At 38.7% G+C, this 23,569-nt stretch overlaps 1 protein-coding gene across 2 annotated transcripts in view; it reads right to left on the bottom strand.

Moving 5' to 3' along the window:
* LOC122798556 overlaps positions 1-23,569 on the bottom strand; it is an 892,023-nt gene that overhangs the window by 58,254 nt on the left and 810,200 nt on the right. For both annotated transcript variants that reach the window (XM_044067611.1, XM_044067610.1), the window contains exon 6: positions 23,386-23,511. In XM_044067611.1, coding sequence (XP_043923546.1) covers positions 23,386-23,511 — 126 coding nt within the window. The remainder of the gene's footprint in view (positions 1-23,385; positions 23,512-23,569) is intronic.

The raw sequence follows: 23,569 nt of genomic DNA on the forward strand, positions 1-23,569 counted from the left end.
TTTCCTGTCTTTCCTGACCTAGAGTAGTCCAAATACAGGCTATGCTGTATTCTGGACTTCTGGAAAGTTCCTGTGTTGCCCATTTCCTTTCTTGGATAAAGGGAGGCTTCTTTGTTCACCAGTGGCAGTGGGGAGCTTAGAGCAGCCTATCTATCCCTGGAGGAGTATTCCTACCACAAGAATCTGGTAGTCTATTGGCCGTTTTGGGCCAATTTCTAGCTCTTTCAAGTCCCCCTGTATAAAACCCACTTTGGCGCGGTTTTTGCTCTTGTTACTACTCAGCTAAGCTCCTCGTGGTCCTGCAGAGTGGTGCTAGCAGCAGAGAGGCTAAAAGAGCAACTGCTAACCTGATAAAAGTGTTTTTTTCCTGCTACTACCTGGGCAACTGTCCAATCTAGCTAAACTGCAAGTATTTCTGCTTCTTGAAGTGTAAATAACAAAGTACCCTATTTACATGCCCTGTTAGACATTCACCACTTTGACATTCTGTGCCTCTCAGAGACCTGGCTAAAGCCAGCCACCAAAGACACTGAAATTATACCCCAAGGCTATAATATACATAGGCTTGATCGTACTAAACGTAAAGGTGGTGGTGTGGCAATTCTATTTAAGAACCATCTTAGCATCTCCACCCTCCCAGCCTGCCCAACCCAAGATCCTAGTGTTGAAGCCATCATCACTAAACTTCAGTTACATGCTCAAAAAGCTCTTTACATCATCTGTACGTACATACCTCCAGGCAACAACATACCAATCTTAGAAGACTTCCTCAGCTGGACTTCCACAAACTTCCCTCAAGAAACTATAATTCTGGGCGACTTTAATATAGACTGGAATACTATTAGTAGCGACAATCCCTCCTGTCATATAAACCTACATGGTTTTACTCAATCCATTACCACCACTACTAGGTTTAATAAACCAAGTAAGAGACAGAGTATCTTAGACTGGATACTTATAAACAAAGTTAATGTCTCTTACAAAGTAGGAACTATACCTGATGACCTCAGTGACCACTGCCTAACCTATATCTCTAGAGTAGAGACCGACTATCTAAACCTTCCTAACATTAGAATAATACGCTCTACCAAAAACTTTAACACTGATTTGTTTCAAAATGATCTCGAAACATGTAACTGGAAACTCTTGAAATCACTTCCTCTTAATGAAGCAGTATCATTCTTTAACTCAACCTTCCTTTCCATTTTGGATAAACATGCCCCTACACGCTCTATTAGAATGAAGTCTAATACAGCCCCATGGCTCTCAAAGGAAACAAAGAAACTAATTCACAGTAAAAACAAAATTTGGGCCAAATGGAGACACCATAGAACCACCTCTGATTTTCATCATTTTTGCAAACTTAGAAATCTTACAAAAAAAGCTATAATCTCTGACAAAAAGAACTATTACTGTGATCTTCAAACAACCCAATTATACAAACCCAAACAATTCTGGTCTTCAATCAACAAACTCCTTTCTCCTGGTTCAGCTAAAACTCCCTCCCCAATAAATGCAAACCCAGACAACCCTAGCCATACTGCTAATGCCTTCAACACCTTTTTTATTGAAACCATTCAATCTCTTGCTAGACAACTGAACACCAATAACTTTTACCCTCCAAATAATCTTATGGATTCATCCCAAAACTTCACTCTTCATCCTATCTCTACCTCCTTCATCTATAAGCTTATTCTTAAACTAAAGCCCTGCACCCCCTCTGCTGACAAACTCCCCTCTCTCTTTCTTCAAAAGGCTGCTAAACAGATTGCATACCCTATATCTTTACTCATTAATAGGACTATCCAAGAAGGAACCATACCAGATATATGGAAAATCTCTCATATCATCCCACTACACAAAGGTGGAAACTCTATTGACTTTACTAACTTTAGACCTATTGCTCTTCTCTCTCCTCTTGCTAAGATTATGGAGAAATGCATTCATCAGCAACTCATACAATATCTCTCTTCTCACAACATAATTGCCAACTGTCAACATGGCTTTAGGCCCCACCATAGCACCTCCACAGCCCTCCTTTCTTTCATGGATACTATCAACAACTATCGAAACTCCAATATCTTCTCCTCTGCTCTATTTATTGACCTCTCCAAAGCTTTTGACATGGTGAACCACTCTTCCCTTATAAATATCCTTAAATCCTCTCATTTGATAACCTGGCTTTAAAATGGTTTACCTCCTATCTTAACAACAGACATCAAGCCGTTCTTTGGGACAATCATATCTCTTCTCTATTGCCTGTTTCTATTGGAGTCCCACAGGGCTCTATTCTAGGTCCACTTCTCTTCTCCCTATACATAAACGATCTCAACACAATCATCCCTCAAGCTACCTGCATCCAATATGCTGACGACTCAACAATCATCTGCTCAGCATCTACCCCCGCAGAACTACTGTCTCTAACTCAAACTACCTTCAACACTGTAGAAACCTGGTTTACTAGACGGTACCTCCTCCTCAATGCTAAAAAAACAAAACTTCTCCTTTTCACTCCTACCACTCGAGCCTCCCCATTAAACTTCAACATTTTGTCTAATGACACTACTGTTATCTCTCCTGACACAACAACTAAACTGCTAGGAATAACCATCGACAACAATCTTACTTTTGATCAACACATCAATAACACCATCAAAACTGTTAATAAAAAAATAGGATCATTATACCGTATCAAACCTTTTCTCACACCTTCTACCAGAGCTACTATTGCCCACTCCCATCTTATATCTACTCTCTTCTATGCCTCACCAATCTTCACTAATCTTAAGAAGGCCAACCTAAATAAACTTGCAACTTGTTATAATAGCATTGCCCGATTTGCCACCAGCAACCCTTTCAAAACACACCACTGTCACAACCTAAAACTCCTAGGCTGGCTTGAGCTACAAAACTGTCTTTTGACCTCACAACTTACCATTGCTCACAAGATACTCTACCAACCTTATAACACCCCTATACTTTCTCAACTTTTAATCCCTTACAATAATCTTACCTCCCTTCGATCTTCCTCCAAACTCACGACCAAATCTGTAAAGTCCCATAACCTAGCTGGTGACTCTCTGTTCACTAATACTATAGGAAGGATATGGAATCAGCTACCCACTGATATCACTCTAACCTCCTCCTTACCTCTGTTCAAACAAAAAATCAAACTGTATTTCCAAAATCACTGGCTCTGTTCCTGTAGGACTCCTGACTAATTTCTTCTTTCCCCTCATCCACTAGAACTTTACACTTTACTTAGTAAATATACTTTTTCCTTCTTCTTATTGCCCTGTTGCTCTCCTCTAATGCTCTAACCTACTCCTCCTTTTTCTCTCCCCTGTCCTCTCATACACATTCTTACCCTTCTCCTCTCCAGACTATTGCTTCTTTCCCTCTTCCTCCTTTGTATTCCCTTCTTATCTCCTGTTCTACTTCTCTTCATCATTTTTTTTTTTTGAAACCATGTTGCTAATCCTGACTTTGTGTAATGCTTTTTACTAAACAACTATTTTATAGTATGTTCCTCAGGTATTTCATGTATATTTTTTTGTTTGTTTCATGTTACTAAATGTATATTCATTTTGTACTGAATTATTTATTCTGTAAATTGTCCTGTTGAAATTTAGTATGTGTGGAGCTTTTCTCCTCGGGCCTCTACTGAAAATGGACATATATCCAGCTAGACTAGCCCGGTTAACAAATGTAAAATAAATAAAATAAATTGAACTGTTTTAAACTGTTTAAAGTTATTTTTGCACCTGCACTTTTAAAGTTTGTCCTGTTTGTTGCATTTACCTGTTGAGGCTACACACTCAAGCGCGCTAGCCTGTGTTACATATTTATTGCATTTTCCTGCTGTTTGTTGCAAAAAAAGAAAAAAAAAACAAAAAAATGATCATTGTTTCCTGTCTTTCCTGACCTAGAGTAGTCCAAATACAGGCTTTGCTGTATTCTGGACTTTTGGAAAGTTCCCGTGTTGCCCATTTCCTTTCTTGGAAAAAGGGAGGCTTTTTTGTTCACCAGTGGCAGTGGGGAGCTTGGAGCAGCCTATCTATCCCTGGAGGAGTGTTCCCAGCACAAGAATCTGGTAGTCTATTGGTCGTTTTGGGCCAATTTCTAACTCTTTCAAGTCCCCCTGTATAAAACCCGCTTTAGCGCGGCTTTGAGCGATTTTGCGCATAGCGCAGCATCAGGCAGTGCCACTTAATTGGGTTTAAACCATTCTCAGCTCCATAAAGTCTGCTCTTCACTTTTTCCCTTAGAACTGATCTAGTTCTCATAATAAACACCCTTTTCCTACTCTAAAGCCTGGCACTTGCTCACTAAAGCAATTATATAAGTCAGCACTAAAAAAATAAAAGCACTACACTCTCACAAACTCCCCTTGAGTACCTTGTTCCCCATTGGCCCTTTTTTTCAATTATAAAGGAATTCCCAATACTATTCTAGCATGTCCAAAGGTCAGTTGTCAATCTCCTCTCCGGTCCAGTTGGTGAATCTGGGAATCTTGAGGCAATGTTACAACTGCCTCATGTACACAGACAGCCCTCTCCTCTTCCCAACAAATTCCAACACATGTGAGAGATGCAACCATATAGCCAAACTGGAGGCTAACCTCTCTCAACTCAGTACTGGCATAACCAGTCAGGAGGAGAAGGAAACCACACTCACTACAATTCCAGTCTCACATAGACCTACCACGACAACAAACCAAACACATAAACACACAAAAACATACTCAGAGGCTCTAAATAAAAATCTGCCTAAGCAGCAGAGACCTCCAAAGCAGACACCCAAGCAAGCGCTACCCCAAAACAAAACATGTGCAACACATAGCTCACAAAGCCAGTGTGCTGAACAGCCACAGCTCTTAAGGCTAAATACACCTGATACACTTGTAATAGGTGACTCTATCGTCAGGCACACTGACGTCCCACTCACCAGGCTGAATAAGGAGAAGATCTTGGTGAGCTGCCTGTTGGGCGCTAGGATCTGCCACATAACACAAGCACTCAGGTCACTCCAAGGCAAGTACAAATATGACTCAGTCATTGTCCATGCTGGTGCGAATGACCTGAGATGTACCTCCCTGGACTACATGAAAAGAGACATAGAGGAGCTCTCTGAGCATGTAGCCCAGGCCGGTATGACCCTGACCTTGAGTAGCATCTTACCCTCACCAAGAATGATGCCACAATATGAAGACAAGATGATCAATTTCAACAATTGGCTTAAGTACTGGTGTCATTCAAAGGGGATCCAATATCTGTCAGCCTGGGATGACATGCTCGACAAGCCACGATGGTTCGTTAGGGATGGCTTGCACCTGTCACCCCTGGGCTTTTGGATATTGGCAAAGGCTCTTGCCACCCCCATAGTGCCTTTTTTAGGCAAGGCTCAAAAGACAAACCCACCTCCATAGGTATCACAAGGGATAAGAAACGAAGAGTAATGCTACTCAATGCCAGAAGTCTAAACCTCAAGATGCATGCACTCAAAACTCTCCTTAGCATGGAGAACATCGATATCTGTGCAGTAACAGAAACCTGGTTCAAGGCTCCCGAAAGCACCACAGCACTACCAGGTTATACCTCATACCATGCTTTTCGACCCCAAAACTTGGACCGAACCACAAAAGGAGGGGGAGTATCAATATTCTTCAAAGATACCCACACCTCCAGGTTGGTGGCACAGCATGAAGCATCAGAGACTATCCATGTGAAACTAACAGTGGGTAAAACTGCCTTCCAGTTTATAGCCTGCTACAGACCACCCTCCCAAACCCAGGAACCCCACTCGGCCTTCCTGAGAACACTGGAAAATATGAAGGTCTCTCCAAACACCATTATATTGGGTGACTTCAACTACCCAAACATAGACTGGGAGCATTACTCTAGCTCCAATACCCTAGCCCAAAGGTTCCTAGAATTTATAAACTCAAATGCTATGGAACAACTTGTTATCACTCCCACAAGAGGGGAAAACATACTGGACCTGATCATCACCAACATGGGAACTCTATGCTCCAGAGCAGAAGTGTATCCCTCACTGGTAAGATCAGACCATAAACTAATCTCACTGGATATTCGCATCCTGACCCCACCCCCTGCCCAGAAAACCACAGTGAAATACTTCTTTAAAGGAAATTTCACACTCCTCAAAACCGAGGTCGAATCCTTCAAAGCCCTCGGGCCTGTGGAAAATGCGGCCCAGACCGCAGAATCCTTTATAAACGCATTCTATGAACACCTTCAGGAATGCATGGATCATGCAATCCCAAATAAAACCAAGACCCAATCCTGCAAAGGCAGACATCCTGTCTGGTGGACCCCAGCCATAAACAAACTATACAATAGAAGGAGGAAGCTACTACATGATAGAGCAAAATCCCAAAAAGGGAAGGCATCTCTGATCAGTATTAGCAAAAAAACTATGGGCAGTCATAAAATCGTCAAAGGCCAGCTTAGAGAGAAAAATTGCACAGGACACTAAGGATAATCATAAGGCTTTCTTTAGTTATGTCAGGAACCTAGGTGGGAATTCCCAGATATGCTCAGAATTAGTCCAAAATGACAAAAAATACACCGAACCCACAGACATTGCCAACATCCTAGCTGACAGGTTCAGTACAACCCCCCCCCCACACCAAAAGGGCAAATATCTATCCCAGCAGTGTGCTGCCCCCCTGACATCTCAGATGCTCAGGTAAGAGCCGCCCTCTCCAAAGCAAAAAACACAGCATCAATTGGACCAGACGGTGTCCCGGGCTGCGTCCTACATGACCTCCAAGAAGAGCTAAACCCAAACATAAAACTACTGTTCAATCTCAGCCTTGCTACAGGATATGTACCCAAAGAGTGGCGTACAGCAACAGTGGTCCCTCTCCACAAAGGTGGTCCCTCAACAGATCCTGGAAACTATCGCCCCATAAGCCTGACTGGCTTGGTCTGCAAAGCTATGGAAAGGATCATCATGGACTTCATAAATAAAGATATTAGGGACCTACAGACACTGGATCCTACCCAGTTCAGCTTTGTCAAGGGCAGATCCTGCCTCTTAAACCTGGTCGTGTTCTTTGAAACAGTCACCATGGCCATTGACGAGGGGAAGGTGGTCCACACAGCCTACCTGGACCTTGCAAAAGCCTTCAATACAATACCCAACTCGGGCATTATAGATAAGCTCACCAGCTTAAATATGAACCCTTATGACACTAGATGGGTTGAAAACTGGCTCAAGGACAGAACCCACATGGTTAGAATTGTTGGAGCCATGTCAGACTCCAAACCAGTTACAAGTGGTGTCCCACAAGGCTCAGTCCTAGGACCTCTCTTGTTCGGTATATATTTCTCAGAGGTACAGGCCAACATGGAAGGACTGTGGCTGACCAAGTTCGCAGATGACTGCAAACTGGGCGCCATAATCGACTCTCCAGCCGACACAAGCATCTTCCAAAGGGGCCTCATAGAAACAGACAACTGGTGCCAGAGCCATGGCCTCAAGCTAAACACCAAAAAGTGTATAGTCATCCCCTTTGGCAAAAACAAAGTGCCCACAAATTACCACATACTTGGTAATCCATTAAGTACGGAAGAAGTAATTAGGGACCTGGGGATCCAAGTTGATAGCAATCTCTCATTTGACAACCACGTGGCCAAAGTGGTTAGAAAAACATTTTATATAGCCCACCTAATCAAGAATGGATTCACATCTAGATCAGGGGAGGTCATCGTGCCTCTTTACTCATCCCTCATCAGGCCCATAATTGAGTACAATGCCCCTTTTGGGATGTACCTTACCAGACACCTGCAGCAACTGGAAAGACTCCAAAAATACCTCACCAAGAGGATCAAAGGGCTCAAACAGATGCCATATGCTGCCCGGTTAAAGAAACTCCAGCTCTACTCAGTGGCATACCGCCTGCTCAGAGGCGATCTGTGCCTGACGTATAAAGCCATGTCCAACCTGGAATTAATGGACATGCTGCACCTCAGAAAATCCAAATCCCATCGAGCTATGTGCTCAAGAGACTTGAACCTCAGCACTGAAATAAATAGGACATGCTGGAGGCACAGATTCATAACCCAGAGGCTCCCTTCACTTTGGAATAAAATCCCAGTCAAGGTTAGGCAGAGTCCTTCATTGACTCTCTTCAAGAGGAATCTTGATGAGTGGATGGGAGATCGTAGGTTTACCCCGGGTATCACTTCTGTGTCACTGTTAGATAGAGGCACAGTATACCAACCTCGAAATAGGGCATAGCAAAATTAATTTAAAATGGGTGGCGAAAGCCAAACACACTCTGGCTAGGCTTATAAATGCCCTAGGGCAGATAGCCTAGTATGAACCTATGAACCTATGAACCTATGGTAGTTTGAGAGGTCTGTAGAGGGTTTGCCTTTGTGTAGGGAATGATATGTTGAATTTTCCAGAGGAGAGGTGCATATTGTTCAAAGATGGAGTCGTTGATTAGTATAGATATAGGATAGGAGATGGAAGAAGCAGCTAGTTTTAAAAATTCACTGGGGAGTTGATCAGCTGTAAGATTACAGGGTTTTACTTTGGTTAGGAGCTTTTTTATGTAACTAGTTTGTATGGGCTTAATAGAAAATGTGTTAGGGTTAGATACAGTTGAGGTGGGTACTGTTAGCAGTGAGTTAGAATTATTGTTTATTAAGGAGGTTATTGAATTGATAAATTGAGTATTCAGTTGGGATGCTATATACTCAGAGGTATTTTTGGTAGATGGAACTGGGGTCGAGGGTTTTCCAGGGTTCAGGAGATAACTCATACTTTGCCAAAAGTTTGGGGGGTTGTTCTGGTGTTTTTGTTGGCATGTTTGGAAGTATGATTTTTTTTTTCATTGTTGATTTGTTTCTTGGCTTGATTTCTTAGCTGTTGATATGAGGTGAGGTTATCTTTGTTTTTGGAACTTTGGTAGAGTGACCAGGCCCCGTTCCTTTGTTTAGTGTATTTTGTTAGCCAAGGTAATTGTTTGGTTTTGGTGCAAATTTCCCTTATGGGAGGTAGGTTATTTAATATCTTAAGGAAAGTATTGTATAGCAAGATCTAACTGGAGGAATATAAGTGGTTACCAGTCACATTGCTGTAACAGTGAATTAAATATAGTGGGGGAGAAGTTTGTTTTGCTACAGATGTTTTTGAATATGATGTTGCTAGGTGTATGAACCCGTTTCCTGAGAAGAAAGTTTGTGGAATGGTCACTAAGCATGTCTGGAAGGCAGATTGCCTGGTAACCTAGGTTGGGGTTATTTGTTAGTATCTTGTCTAGTACTGAATGTTTTTTTGGAATGTTTATTGACACAAGTGGGAGAGTTAATAGTTGTTAAAGAAGTTGTAGAGGTTGATAAAGTTGGTGGGGTTATCAGAGGAACAGGTAAGCCAGTCTAGGTTGAAGTCTTCTAGTATTATTGTTTTTTGGTTGAGGTTAGCTGATGCCCAGCAGAGAAGGTTTTCTATGATGGATAGATTGTTCCCAGGGGATATGTAGGTAGCCATGATTATCATTGTTTTGTGGGAATTGATTTATAGACGTGTTTAATATCTCAGAGTTGGGGAGGTCAGGGGGAGAGCTGTTTAGCTGGACTAGTTTGAGGGAGTCTTTAAACATGATAGCAATGCCTCCACCCAGTTTGTTTAACCTATCATGTCTAAAAATGCTATAACCTTTAGTTAGAATTTCTTCCTCTTTTATACAGGGCTTTAGCCATTTTTCATTTATGAAAGTTATATCTGGTGAGTAGAAGGCAGGGGTAGCATGGAATTAATTTACTTTGTTTATAATGCTTCTGAGGTTGAAATTAGTAATGAACAAGTCTGACTTACTGTATTTGGAAAGTGAGGGGTTGGGTGGGGGATTGATGAGGCTTTGATTTACTGAGTTTGTAGTGGAAGGGGGGATTGTAAATAGGGTGGGTAGGCATGTTTGAACCCTGGGTTGGGATGCATGTCCTCTAGGAGTTTAATTTGCGTTAGAGAGTGAAGCAGAAAGAGTCTGAGTTTGGATATCTGTCTGTCATATTTGTGAAGAGACAATAGAGGGGTGTGGGTGCAGATATATTTAAGAGTAAAGAATAGTGTTTTAGAGTTATTATAAAGTTGTGGTGAGAAGTGAATATTTAAGTCAGACTGGTGGTGGTATGGAGAGAATGGAAGTGTTGGAGAGTAGTACTTTATGATGTGGTATGCATTGTAGGAAGTAGTATGGTGAGCTAGGAAGAGAAGACAAAGTAAGGGAATTACTGAGATCACTTATCATGTAGTGTGTTTTGGTTTCATGTTTATTTAATTAGCAATGCTAATCATAACACAAAGATGGCCTATTGTGTTAGCTCCAATGCAATGTGTACACGATCCCTGTGAATATTTTTATTATCAGGAGGCATTCTACTTGCAGTTGAAAGGTACATTGATGGGGCCTCTGCTTCACCTATTTATCCCAATCTGTTAATGGGATTTGTTGATAATTATATAATTTATAGTTCACAGAATGAGTACTTGCATCACATGGTTATGTGGAGTAGGCTAATTGATAATTACTGGCTAATTTGGGATGGTGATGTAAATTCATTAAGAAAGTCTGTGTTTTGATTCAGCAATAATGCTAATTATTAACCTTTGTAGCAAAGTACAGTTTGGTTCAATATAAATTTATAGGTGCATCTGTTACCAAACTCATAGATGAATCAAACAATATAACTCGTTATAGTAAGGCCTTTTATACAAAATGTCACTGCTACCTGCTGCCTGCTGTTATAAGTTGTTTGTCTTGTCGGCTTTTCCCGGTTAGGGGTCGCCACAGCGGAACTCCGGTCCACTAATGATTGGCAGTAGATTTTTTATGGTGCCGAGTTGCCAGCCCAATGCCCAACCTTTAGCGAAGGCATGCCCATTCACGCATGTCTTTCGGAGGCCACTCAACCATGGGGAGGACATGCAGACTCCACACAGAAGGCACTACATCCGTGAATCGAACAGGAGAACCTCTTGCTGTGAGGCAACAATGCTACCGCTGTACCACCGCAGCTTCCTGCTGTTATATTATAAGTGGTATTCCAAAATCACAATTTTTATGGTTAGTAATAATATATAATTAATGACAATGGTGTTTAACAGGTACTTTTACAAGCAGTTTGTTGAGATGGTAGACCTAGGAGAATGGATCAGAAAGGTTAAGAAAAATCATGACATATAAGAATAATCCCTTTATGGTTAATGTATTAAAAGACATTGGTATATTTTGGAAATAAATTAATAGTTTTGACAATATAGTAGGTGACATATATAAATATGGTACCAAAAGAGGTAGACCTACTGGTGAGTGTCTAAGTTGATCCTGAAACAGAAAGGCCACTGGGACTATGCATTTATATGAGGTCCAAGCCACAAGGAGGTTTTTCATATGGCAGTTTTGCATACTGAAAAACATATCTGAAAAATTAAACTTTTTTACCTTACCAGATACTAGTAGAACATATAACATTCAGGAACCAATCACATACAGAACAGCTTGGGTGATTTATATGACTGTTTGTTCATGTAGTACTTTATATGTAGGGCAAACATCCAAGGAATACAGCAGGGAAAGGGCAAAGTCCCACTTCCTACTGTGCAGAGATTCTATAAAACAAACATCAGAATACTGTGATGAATTTGCAGTTCGGCAACTCAGTCTTCCTATCTAAATGATAGATGTAACAAATGTATGATCAGACACGTATACTCGCACACACATATGGAGACACATACACACACACACAAACACACACACACACACACACACACACACACACACACACACACACACACACGCACACACACACACACACATACACACACACACACACACACACACACACACACACACACACACACACACACACACACACACACACACACACACACACACACACACACACACACACACACACACACGCATATTTTTATGATCAACATCTCATTCAATTGACTGATTTCTCCTATGATGCAGCTCATTAAGCACTGGTCAGTTTGTGCTATAGTCAAACTGGTGAGTTGATTATAACACACTGGTTGAGTTATCCCTTTGGTCATGGCTGTATGACCATCAAATTAGTACATTTAAATAAGGGTATGTGATAGCCAATCCTATTTAAATCATGTTTTTTTATGTTTTTGGAAAGGGATTTTTGAGTAGGTACATTTCTGGTTTTCGTTGAAGGTTGGGCGTCGGGCTGGTAACTCGACACCATAAAACAAACAACTACCAATCATTACCAGACTGTGGTGACCCCTAATCGGGAAAAGCCAAAAGACAAACAATAACAACAACATTTCTGGTTTTGTTTCATTCACTTTAATAATTACAGATGCAAGGGTAGTTTGTATGCATTTCGCATGTTTATTCCTGTGTTACCTTTTTGAGACTTGAGCATTGTTGACTCTGCATAACATTGCATTTTCTTTAACAACCTCTATCTATCTATATATATATATATATATATATATATATATATATATATATATATATATATATATATATATATATATATATATAAATATATATATACACACACACACACACACACATAGATATATATATATATATATATATATATATATATATATATATATATATATATATATATATATATATATATATGGGTCTACTTCAGTAGAGCAACATTTCACATGAACGACATTTAAGGCAACGAGACTAAGTAGCCGAAACTTCATAACACCATACATTCATAATACCAACACCGCACATATTTGACAACCACGGAATTCAACTCCAGAGTCATGTTAAAATATGGTTACAATGGTTACAAAATCCAACAAATTAAACTAATCTATGTGTAAGGACATCACTGTTCAATATAAAACACGTCCTACTCGTCACATGTAACCCGGAAGTATAAATACAGCAGTAGATATTTGTAAATAGTGTCCCACACTGTACACAGTATGGCTGAATCTACTGCTGAAGCTCCAGGAACCATTGGGGAGATATACTCAACAGTAACCTCGCAAAAAGGCAAGAACCTACTAGTGACAGAAGGATAATTGTACCATTTAGAAAGGTCTAAAAGTTGTAAGAGATATTGGGCTTGTACATTAAAAATAACTTATGGCTGCAGAGGCAGAGCTGTAACCACTTTGCTACCAGGAGGAGATTATTTAACAAAATCTGTAGCTTGCCACCACCCAGGTGATCCTGGGGAAGTAGGCAGATATGCAGTATGTCACGATTTGAAGCTCAGAGCAAAATATAGTAGGGACGCCCCTTGTCTTCTAGAAGAGAATGCTTTAGCAACAACTTCGCTAGACAGTATAGATAGTTTTCCTAACCGAAAGGTGTTATTACAGCCAATAGGAAGAGTAAGGAGAAAAGCAAGTGTATGGGATAGCACTACTGAGATAACACTCCGAAATATAGACTTTAATGATTACCCATTGAAAGAGGGAACATTTGTCAGCAAGATTATGTGTGATGTAACAACAGATACCACAGTAGTGGTCTTTAGTACCGTAAAGAACCTGTACGACCTAAGCCAGGCTAGAATTTGGCTCATGGATGGCACCTTCTTTAATAAAGGTGTTACCATATGACAACTGTACAGTGTACCTGGTCTGATAAAGTGCGGCACTTACAGTAGAACTGTACTGCTATTATTTGCCTTGATGTCAAAGAAGTCATTAAAGTCCTACAATTACCTATGGCATTGTATGTTTCATTTGCTATCTAAACACAGCTTTGAGGTGGCAGTTAGGTTTGTGTTGTGTGATTTTGAGACAGCAGCACTAAAAAGTATACGGTTCAATGTACCCGGAGCCTGTTCAAAGGATGGTCTCCTTCATTTCGGCCAGAACATCTGCCGTAAAGTGCAGTCCCAGGGATTGGAATCACTGTAAAACACTAATCAGTCTTTCCAGTTGCATGTAAAGTGTCTCGTAGCCCTTGCATTCCTCACAGAGTCAGACATAAATAGTAAGTTTGAGCTGTTAAAGGGGTTGTTTCCTGAGGAGGGTAGGGAACTCATACGTTATTTTTGTGATTGGTATGTGTACAGGAAAAAGCATAAATTTAATACTAGGACATCTGCCAGCATATGCTTTCCACCACTCTTTCCAGTTCCATTTTGGAACGTGAGCGATTTGAATGACCTCTTCCTTCCACGCACTCAAAACTCCATTGAGGCATGGCATTATAGGCTAAAGTGCCTCCTAGGTGCTAGGAATACAGATTTGAATGTACTGCTACATGCCTTAGTCCGTGAACAGAACCATGTGGATGAACTGAGAGTGCGGATGGTTACAGGATGTCCTCCTTCTCCAAAGAAAAGATGGCTGGTACTACGGCAAGAGCAGTTCAGGACTGTGCTATCTCAGAAAACATTATATTCAAACCTGAACTTTGTTAAAGCCATAGCTTGGCTATTGAAAATGTAATGTGTGTGTCTTTCACATAATATAATGGCAAGAGTTACCTGAATCAGGATATGTGGTGTACTACAGTAATGGACAAGTACATCTGTGGGTTACTCACGTTAACGGTAATGAATCAGAGACAACATTTTATAGCACGAGAATGTTTAAATATGTTCATAATGTAAATAGAGTACAAAGAGTTCTTCATTTGTTTGGCGGGGAGTCACTGTTTTGATGTTTCACTACAGTTGAATATGCTTTATTTGGACTTGTGTGATGTTTCTACGTGTACAGTATTATGAAGTGTCAGTTACTTAGCCTCGTTGTTTTAAATGTCGTTCATGTGAAATGTCGGTCTACTAAAGTAGACCCATATATATATATATATATATATATATATATATATATATATATATATATATATATATATATATATATGTGTGTGTGTGTGTGTGTGTGTGTGTGTGTGTGTGTGTGAAAAAGTGTTGTCTTTGAAAAAGGACTATTTGGTTTTACAACACAAATTAATTTTGTAATTCATTTCAACGCTCAAAGCTAAATTAAGTCATCTTTACTTTCAGTAAAGTTAAGAAAGCAATTTTTAATAGAGAAAATCATTAGGTACTTCTGAACAGGAAAACATCCAGTCACACATGGTTCTTCCACATTTAAAATTGACTTATTTAGGTTCAGGATAAGAAACATAACTGACAATTCATTTTTAGATAAAACTAAGACAATCTACTTTGTTTACCTTTATGCAGATAGTTCACAGGAGAAGTCATAACTTTCACATAACTTGGTGCAACATTTGAAATACATCAGAAAACAGTCTTAAATGCATGTTTGGCAATCACAAACCACAGTGTTATTTCCAAAGGTAAGTTTCATTCAATGTGCCTAATTAGAAGCAAAACGCTCCTCTGTCTCATAGCCATAGTCTGTAAGATTTCTAAATTAGATGGATTTAGGCTTAAACAATAGTTTCAGTTCTGGCCCAAGAAATCCAGTTTTATCTCACCACTGTCTGAATTCACATAGCTCAGCAGTTCAGTCTCCTTCACATTGTGTTCTATGGACTTATTCCCCATTACGTTGCTCTATGGACTAAGTCTCCTTCACAATACTTTATGGACTGAGTCTAAAAGGCATTGCTCTTCAGACCGAGTCTCCTTCACTCTACTCTCTGGACTGAGTCTCCTTCACTCTGCTCTCCGGACTGAGTCTCCTTCAATCTGCACTCTGGACTGAACGTCCTTCACAATGCTTTATGGACTGAGTCTCCATCATATTGCTGTATGGACTGTCTCCTTCACATTGTGTTCTGGACTGAGTCTCCATCACATTGTGTTCTGGACTAAGGCTCCTTCACTCTGTTCTGATTATAAACACCCACTTAGCATTTCTACAGAGTTATTTAATGGAAGCTAACCCTCTAGTAAGACAAAACAGGCCAGAAGCATGAAACTGACAGAGAACCTTATTGGCCATATTCAAAAGAAACTGAAGAATCTGTTGGAGAAAGCCACTAGTAAGAGGGTTACATGTGGAAATATGGCAGGTAAGCTATTGGAACTTAACTCTCAAACACATCTTTAATGTTCCTAACAATTCATTACAATCTTCATCACAGAGGTCATTTGTTATTCATGCTGGTGAACCCCTTCAATGAACTAACAATGTCTTAAAACTTTACTTCAGACCTAAATAATGCAGTTTCCTTCTATAGGTAGGTATTTTCAAAGGCATTATGTAAGGTTAGATGACAAGAATGGATATTATTGGTTGCAGCTGTTATCTGCAGCCTTTATACTACCAGCCAACATTTACATAGGTTACAAGCTATTTCAAATTTCTTTCTAAACAGACTGCTTCCTTCTTCTGTCTCCTCTCTCAGTAAATTTAAGGTCTTTGCTTTATGAGCAGAAGTTACAGCATTTGATCCTGAGCTCTAGAAAATGCCTGTATGGAGTTTGCATGTTACCCCCATGTCTGTGCTAGGCTTCTCCCACCTCCCAAAAAAACATGCTGGCTGTTTCCATCTGAGGCTTGACAGTTATGGCAACATAGGTTCATACTAGACACCATCTGTGTTTTTTGCTTTGAGAGAGCAGTTCTCACTTGGGCGCTTGAGATGTTTTGGGCTTTAGATCATTTGGTATAGATATCATTTTTGTATAGATATCTCTCCTTTTGGGGGGAGGGGTGGCTGCCAGTATGGGTCAGTAATGTCTGTAGGATTATGATGTATTGCTAATCATATTCATCAGTATGAATTAGTCTTGAGCATATCTGGAAGTTCTTATTAGGCCTTATGATTAGTCTTAGCTTCTTTAGCTATCTTTATTTTTTTTTTTTGATTTTTCTTTTTGCTTTTAGCTTTTTTTTTTTTTTTTTATGGTGAGTTACTTTTAGTCTTTGCTTTTTTTTTTCTATCTTTTTGTAGTTTCCTCCTTTTTTTGTGTAAGAGTTTGTTGTTTACTGGGTCCACCAGACTGACGCTGACTTAGCCTTAGCTTTACTTTGTTCTTTTTTTTTTGCTTTTTGCCTCATGCATGCATGTGCTGGGTGAGTGCTGGTAGAAGGCATTGTCAAGCTTGAGTACTGTTTGTTTCCGGTTCGGGGCGGCCTTAAAGGAGACCACACTAGTCTTTAGAAGTGTGAAAAGTCGGCTTTGAGAAGTTCTTTACTGTGGTCTTTATTTTGAACAGAGTGTGCCCAAAACTGAATGGAGTCTTGGGCAACAGTAGTAACTCTAGTGAATGCCTATTGAGGGAAGACTTGTGTAGTCCAACCACTTTAGACATCACTTTTGCAGCATAGTATCCTTTAGATGGGACAACTTGGATAGCAGACTGCACACAAAGTCAGGGCTTGCCACTCAATGGTTTAAAAATTGATTTTAGGTGATTAGGTCACATTGACTAATATAATCAGTGTTTGCACTCACAGCAGGGTTTCCTGTGGGAATAGGTATGAATCAGGGGTTGGCTCAGAGACCACTATAGTTCATACAGATTATGGACTATATTAGCAAACATGTCAGAGGAGACAAATGAACAAAGCTGCTGTGACATTACAGTCAGACTCTGAACAGGAATTTCAACAAACTGTATGGGAATGAAATGCAAAATCGAAGGTGCATAGGATGAAACTCCATTCAGGCAAGACAGATGGCATGGCATAAAATGAAACAAATCAGAAGAAGCTGAACATTGATGTTGAAAGGAAATAGGGACAGGTTAATAGCCTCAAGTATCTGGGAGAGAAATCAAGGAGAAGGGTAGTCTGAATAAGAAAGTCAAAACTCGAATCAGAGGTGCTGCAGCAGACTGGCACAAAGTGTCATGGGTAGTGTGTGACAGAAGAATGCCAAAGGGACTGAAGAGTAAGGTGTGCAAGACAGTAGTGTGACCACTAATCTGCATTGTGCAGAAACCTTAGCAATGAAGGCAGAGCAGATGAGGATGCTAGGAGTGACACAGATGATGGGGCTAAGATGGGTGGTAGGGTGCACACAATGGGACAGGTGAAGAAATGATGACAGAGCAGATGCCAAAGTAGCTCCAATTGCAAGACAGATTATTATGGCTCAGACTCATCTGGAGAAAAGCAGAAGACTTGCAAAAAAACAAGAAGATGACAAGAGGAAATGAGGATGTCCAGCCAAAAGATGAATAGACTGCATGAGAGAAGACCTGTGAAAGTCAGGCATGATTGTTGAGAAAGATAGCAAACTAGCACTGAATGTGTAGACATGTTGGCAATTGATGCAGTGTCTCAACCCCATGTGGGAAAACGAGAGAAGGGGCTTGATGATGATGAATATTTATTTTCTTTTTTAATGGAGAGTTTTCCCTCCAATTAAGGGATACAGAGATGGGAGAGAAATTAGTCTCATGTTAAAAAGATATTCATAGGATAAATTAGTTTACAGATATAATTACTATTTAAATAATGATCTAGTTTATAAGGCCTGTATTGATTGATCTAGTTTATAAGACCTGTATTGATGATCTATATTTAATAAGATATGAGCTTGAGAGAGAATGTTAAGTTGTTTTGACAGATTTCAGTAAAATTTATTTTTCTTGTACTTGCAATATTCAAACTTGTTAAACAGAATTTGTGACTTTATTTATTTAAAGCAAGGGGTATTCATACTACTATGTATAAAACTAACTTCTGCAAATAAATGTTTACATAGAAGCAGTGCATACCCATGACATCTTCTTGACTCTGCCCTTTATAGAGAGGTTCTTCAAGCCAAGAAATTGTGCTCTGAAGAAGAGTTTCATATGTTAGCTTTGGATATTGTATCCAAATTGATTAATAAGGCATATGCAAGTCACAGTCTACAGTCCTCTTACAAAAGGGTTCTTAATGGGAATACCATTAGAGTATTAGGATTTTCTAGAGTAACCATGCATCTCAGAAAACATGTAAACAAGATATCAGTTTTGTTGCTAAGTATGTACCCTTTGAAGACTAGGTTTTTAGAATCTTAAGAAAGCACTGGGGCATTCTTATTAATAATTGTGTTTTATAAGGTATTGTCAACATTACCCACAATGTCTCTTATTATAAGATCTCCCAACATCTGATGGACAGATTTGTCCATTCTGACATTTCTTTTCTGAATTCAGTGATAGTTATATAGATTCTTATGCTTTTAAAAGGTGTTCACTTTGTAGGTAGAAGGATTAAGCCTGTGAGCATTAGATTGATGGTCATCTCTTCGAAGTTGCTAAGGTTGTTAATTATTGGCTGAAGTCCACTTGTGATTTGTATTATATTGATGGGACCATCTAAGGTTAGAGTTGCAGAATGTATAGAAAGTGTTAACAATGCAGCCCTTTCAATCCCTGTTAAAACCCATTCTAAGCTACTACATAACCAAAGTAACATGGTTCCAAAATATTTTAACATGCATCATTGCTTTAATTCTCATCTGCATCTTGCATGTATTATATTAAAAAAGAAACACAGTTTACTTGTGACACACTCCAGGGCAGCAGCCTCAATAATGAATTAAACTTGTGGCATTCACTGTAAATATGAGATTTCATGCAGTGCAATTTTTTTTATCTATCCTACTTTAATGCATATTTAATTAGCAATTGAAATGGCTCTGTTTTATTGTTTATTTTCTTATAAGCACTGGCACTTAAGTTTCTTATCTTGTTACTGTTTCTAACTCTGTGAATACATTAACTGAAGCATTGTTTACTTTATACCAGTTGGAAAAAAGTTTCTCTATGAATGCTCCTGGATAACCAATCTGGGTCTAAGTATTTAAGTATACAGTGGAAGCCTTCTTAGTAATCTGTGTTCGGTAATATCATAACGTGGTATTTTGCATCTATTATCATCTGATTGTCACTGTGCCCTGTCCAGGTTTGTACCATATGTAAAGAAAGCATATTTGCCATGCATTGTTTATTTAATTATTTATTTTATTTCATCTTTCTTTACCAGGTAGTGCCTGACTGGGTCAAAGGCCCATTTTCAGGAGAGACCCAGGGAGAAAAGCTCCAGTAGAACAGCTGCAAAAGATTTAAAGAGACAAGATGAAGCAAACCTCATCATAAGTACAAAGTACATCGCAAGTATTACAAAAACATAATGTCATCATTAACAGAGTAAATAAAAGCTAAGACTATAACAATTACTTGCATAGCTAAAGATACAACGTAGGATACATAGAAATAAATCAGACAGTCATACTACTCAAAATATTTTTTTTTTTGTAGTATAGTAGTAGGGTTCATGATGTCGTGTTACAAGGTAGCCTACTGATTGAGAGAGGTGCGATGGGGTTAGATAGAAATGGGATCAGCCTGGAGATGTGCTGGTACATAGCCATTGTTTAGAAAAATATTATTTTAGTAACTGTTTGAACTTGTGGGAATCGGGAGTTGTTAGAATATGCTGTGGAAGTGAATTCTAGATTTTGGTTATTTCAAAGGAAAATAAGGAGTCTCCATAAGAGTTGTAAGATTTAATTGTATTAGGCATTAATTTGTTAGATCTAAGGGATGTGAGGTTAGTGTATGGCTGGACAAGGTTAGAGAGAGTAGGGCAAAAGTCAGGATTTTAGGAGACATGGTGGGCAAATTGTTATCTGGTTGAGAGACAGTAAGTTGGGAAGCTCGATCCAATTTAGCTGGTGAAGAGCAATACAGTGATGTAGATTTATGGGGTAGGTTTGCAGCAGATTTGGCTATTTTGTTATAGGAAGCTTCAATGTTGTTCAAATTTTATTTGCATAGGTTTGTAAATATTTGGTAACAGTAAAGTATGGCGGATAGGAGGTGGGATCTGGCTGCTGATAATCTAATGTAGTTAGTTAGGTAGGGTTTAACTCTATAGAGTGCACCACATTTTATATGGATTATTTTCACTGTTAGTGCTATGTGTTTATAACATTTTACACTGTTATCTATCGTGACACCCAGAAGTTTGATTTGCTCGACTGGTTCAATTTTTTTTCAGTTGGTGGAATAGATTGCAATAGGGGATGGTTTTTTTTTGAGTAGGTAGAACTGAAGATCATAAGCTGGTTTTGTTTGGGTTTAATATGAGTTGATGGTCAGATAGGTAGTTTTCTAAGCCTTGGAGGGCCTTTTGTGTTTTGTCCTGTAGTTCTACAATGGAGGAGGCAAAGCTGATAAGAGAGGCATCGTCAACATATTGAATAATGGAAGCAAGGTTAGCTGAGGAACTGAGGTTATTAGTAAGTAATAAAAAGAAGAGGGCCAAAGGTGGAACCTTGGGGACTCCAACAGAGATGGGTAGAAGGGGGTACAGTTTGTCTTTCCATTTGGTGGCTTGTTGATGGTTAGACAGATAGCTATGGAACCAGGTTAGGGATATCATGCTGAGATGATAAGAGGTGAGCTTATTGAGGAGGATTTGATGGCATGCAGTGTTGAAAGCTTTTGACATGTCAAGGAAGGTTGCAGAGACAAGTTGCCCATTGTTTTTCAGGAGGTTAATAGTATTTGTGAAACTTATGAGAGCAGTATTTGTACTGTGTCTCAGACAGAAACCATTGTTTTTCTGTGAGTCAACATCTGATGAGTTGTCTTGGTTTTTTTGATATTTTGATATATTCTGTCTCTGTAATCATTCAACCTGAACCCCTCCCCTACTCTAGCTCTACTTTCTAAAAACTACCTTCCTGTTGATTCTCTGTTATCTTCTTTATCTGTTTCCTTATTATTTTTACTTTGAATTATAATTTTACTTTTACTGCTGATATTGTCATATTCATGTAAATATTTGTCATGTACTGCAACATTTTATTTTTATTGATGTTATGTGGAGATTTTTGCCCCAGGTCTCCACTGAAAAAGGGCTAAGCCCAGTTGGACCATCCCGTTTAACAAATGTCAAATAAATAAATAAATTGTAATGGTGTCATTTCATTGTCACTAGAAATATGCTACCACCAAGATTTGTACTGACTAAAGCAATATGGGTCATGCTTACCCACATTACTGAATTGCAATTCAACCTTCTTGCATGGAATGGCAAGCTTAGCTGCATTTTGTTACTGAGTGCCTAAGTACAATTTTATGAACTGTTTTAATAAGAGCCACCAAAGAATGATTTGAAATGAGGACTGATTTACATAGATACCAATTTTAGCATTTTATAGGATTTCCCAATTTAGTCTAACATACTGAATTATAGAATTAAACTTCTTTTACATTGCAGAGGGTCCATTGTAGGATGCCAGTATTTATCTTCTGGGATCACTACATAGTGGAAAGAGACATTTTGCACTTTCCCCACTGTTTTGTTATCTTGAAGTTGGTATATATAATTAGCAGGGTGTCTAGGGGTGCACGTGTTTCTTTTTTTTTTCTAATTAACTGAGTTTCAGCTATTTGTGGTTGATGATTTTGTGAGCTGGCAATGTAGTGAAATATAGCCATACATATACATGCATGTATATATATATATATATATATATATATATATATATATATATATATATATATATATATATATATATATATATATATATATATATATATATACACACACACACACACACACACACACACACACACACACACACACACACACACACACACACACACACACACACACACACAAACACACATACATATGGGTCTACTTCTAAATTTCAAAGTTTCAAAACTTTGAATTTCTTATGGTCGAGACCATAAGATCAAAGTTTTGAAACTTTGAAATGTAAATAAAATAAATAAAAACAAAAAATATTTTTTTTACGTTTTTGCAGGGAGCAAGCCCCCCTGCACCCCTATACCCCCTGATAATTAAACATACTAACTCTGAGATTGCACTACAGGGAGGAAAATGTTAAATATACCATTCCGCACTGTATGGCAATCTCCATTTAAATAGTTCAAAGTTTCAAAACTTCGATCTTATGGTCTCGAACCATAAGAAATTTGAAGTTTTGAAACTTCAAAATTTAGAAGTAGACCCACAGATATATATATATATATATATATATATATATATATATATATATATATATATATATATATATATATATATATATATATATATATATATATATATGGGTGTCTGACACACTTTCAAATGGCAATTTATTCCAACTTGAGTTCAACAACTTACAAATATCAAAATCACTAATTGTCAAGTACATAAGAAGCCAAAGGCAGGAACATCAATCTTGTGTGCTTATGGTAAATGGGTTAGGGTAGGTCTGTGTGTGATTGTATATGATTTAGGGGTTTTGGTCTGGCAGCTGATAACAAATAAATTCATGATGTATCATAAAAATAAAAACTCATCAAAAGTTGTATGAAACAATATTTCTAAAAACTTAGTACACAGAATTGATTTACATTATGATAAATTATATTTAAATTAAAAAGATACAAAATCCTGCTTCAAGTCCATAACAGTGTTTATACAGTTACTCACATTTTGTTTTTCTGAGGTGATGTGCCTCCATGCACGAAAGTAAAATAATACCAAAAGTATAAGTGAAATGATGAAACTTGAGGAAGTTGTGATGAAAGAAAATGCTTTCATATAAAATGTTGGTGGCTATTGAAACAAAAGAAAAGAAAGAAACTGTTATATATACGTATTAGAGATCTTATTC

This window comes from Protopterus annectens, chromosome 3.part1 (assembly GCF_019279795.1).
Source record: "Protopterus annectens isolate FY-2018-M chromosome 3.part1, PAN1.0, whole genome shotgun sequence".
In the NCBI taxonomy this organism is placed as follows: Eukaryota; Metazoa; Chordata; order Ceratodontiformes; family Protopteridae; genus Protopterus; species Protopterus annectens.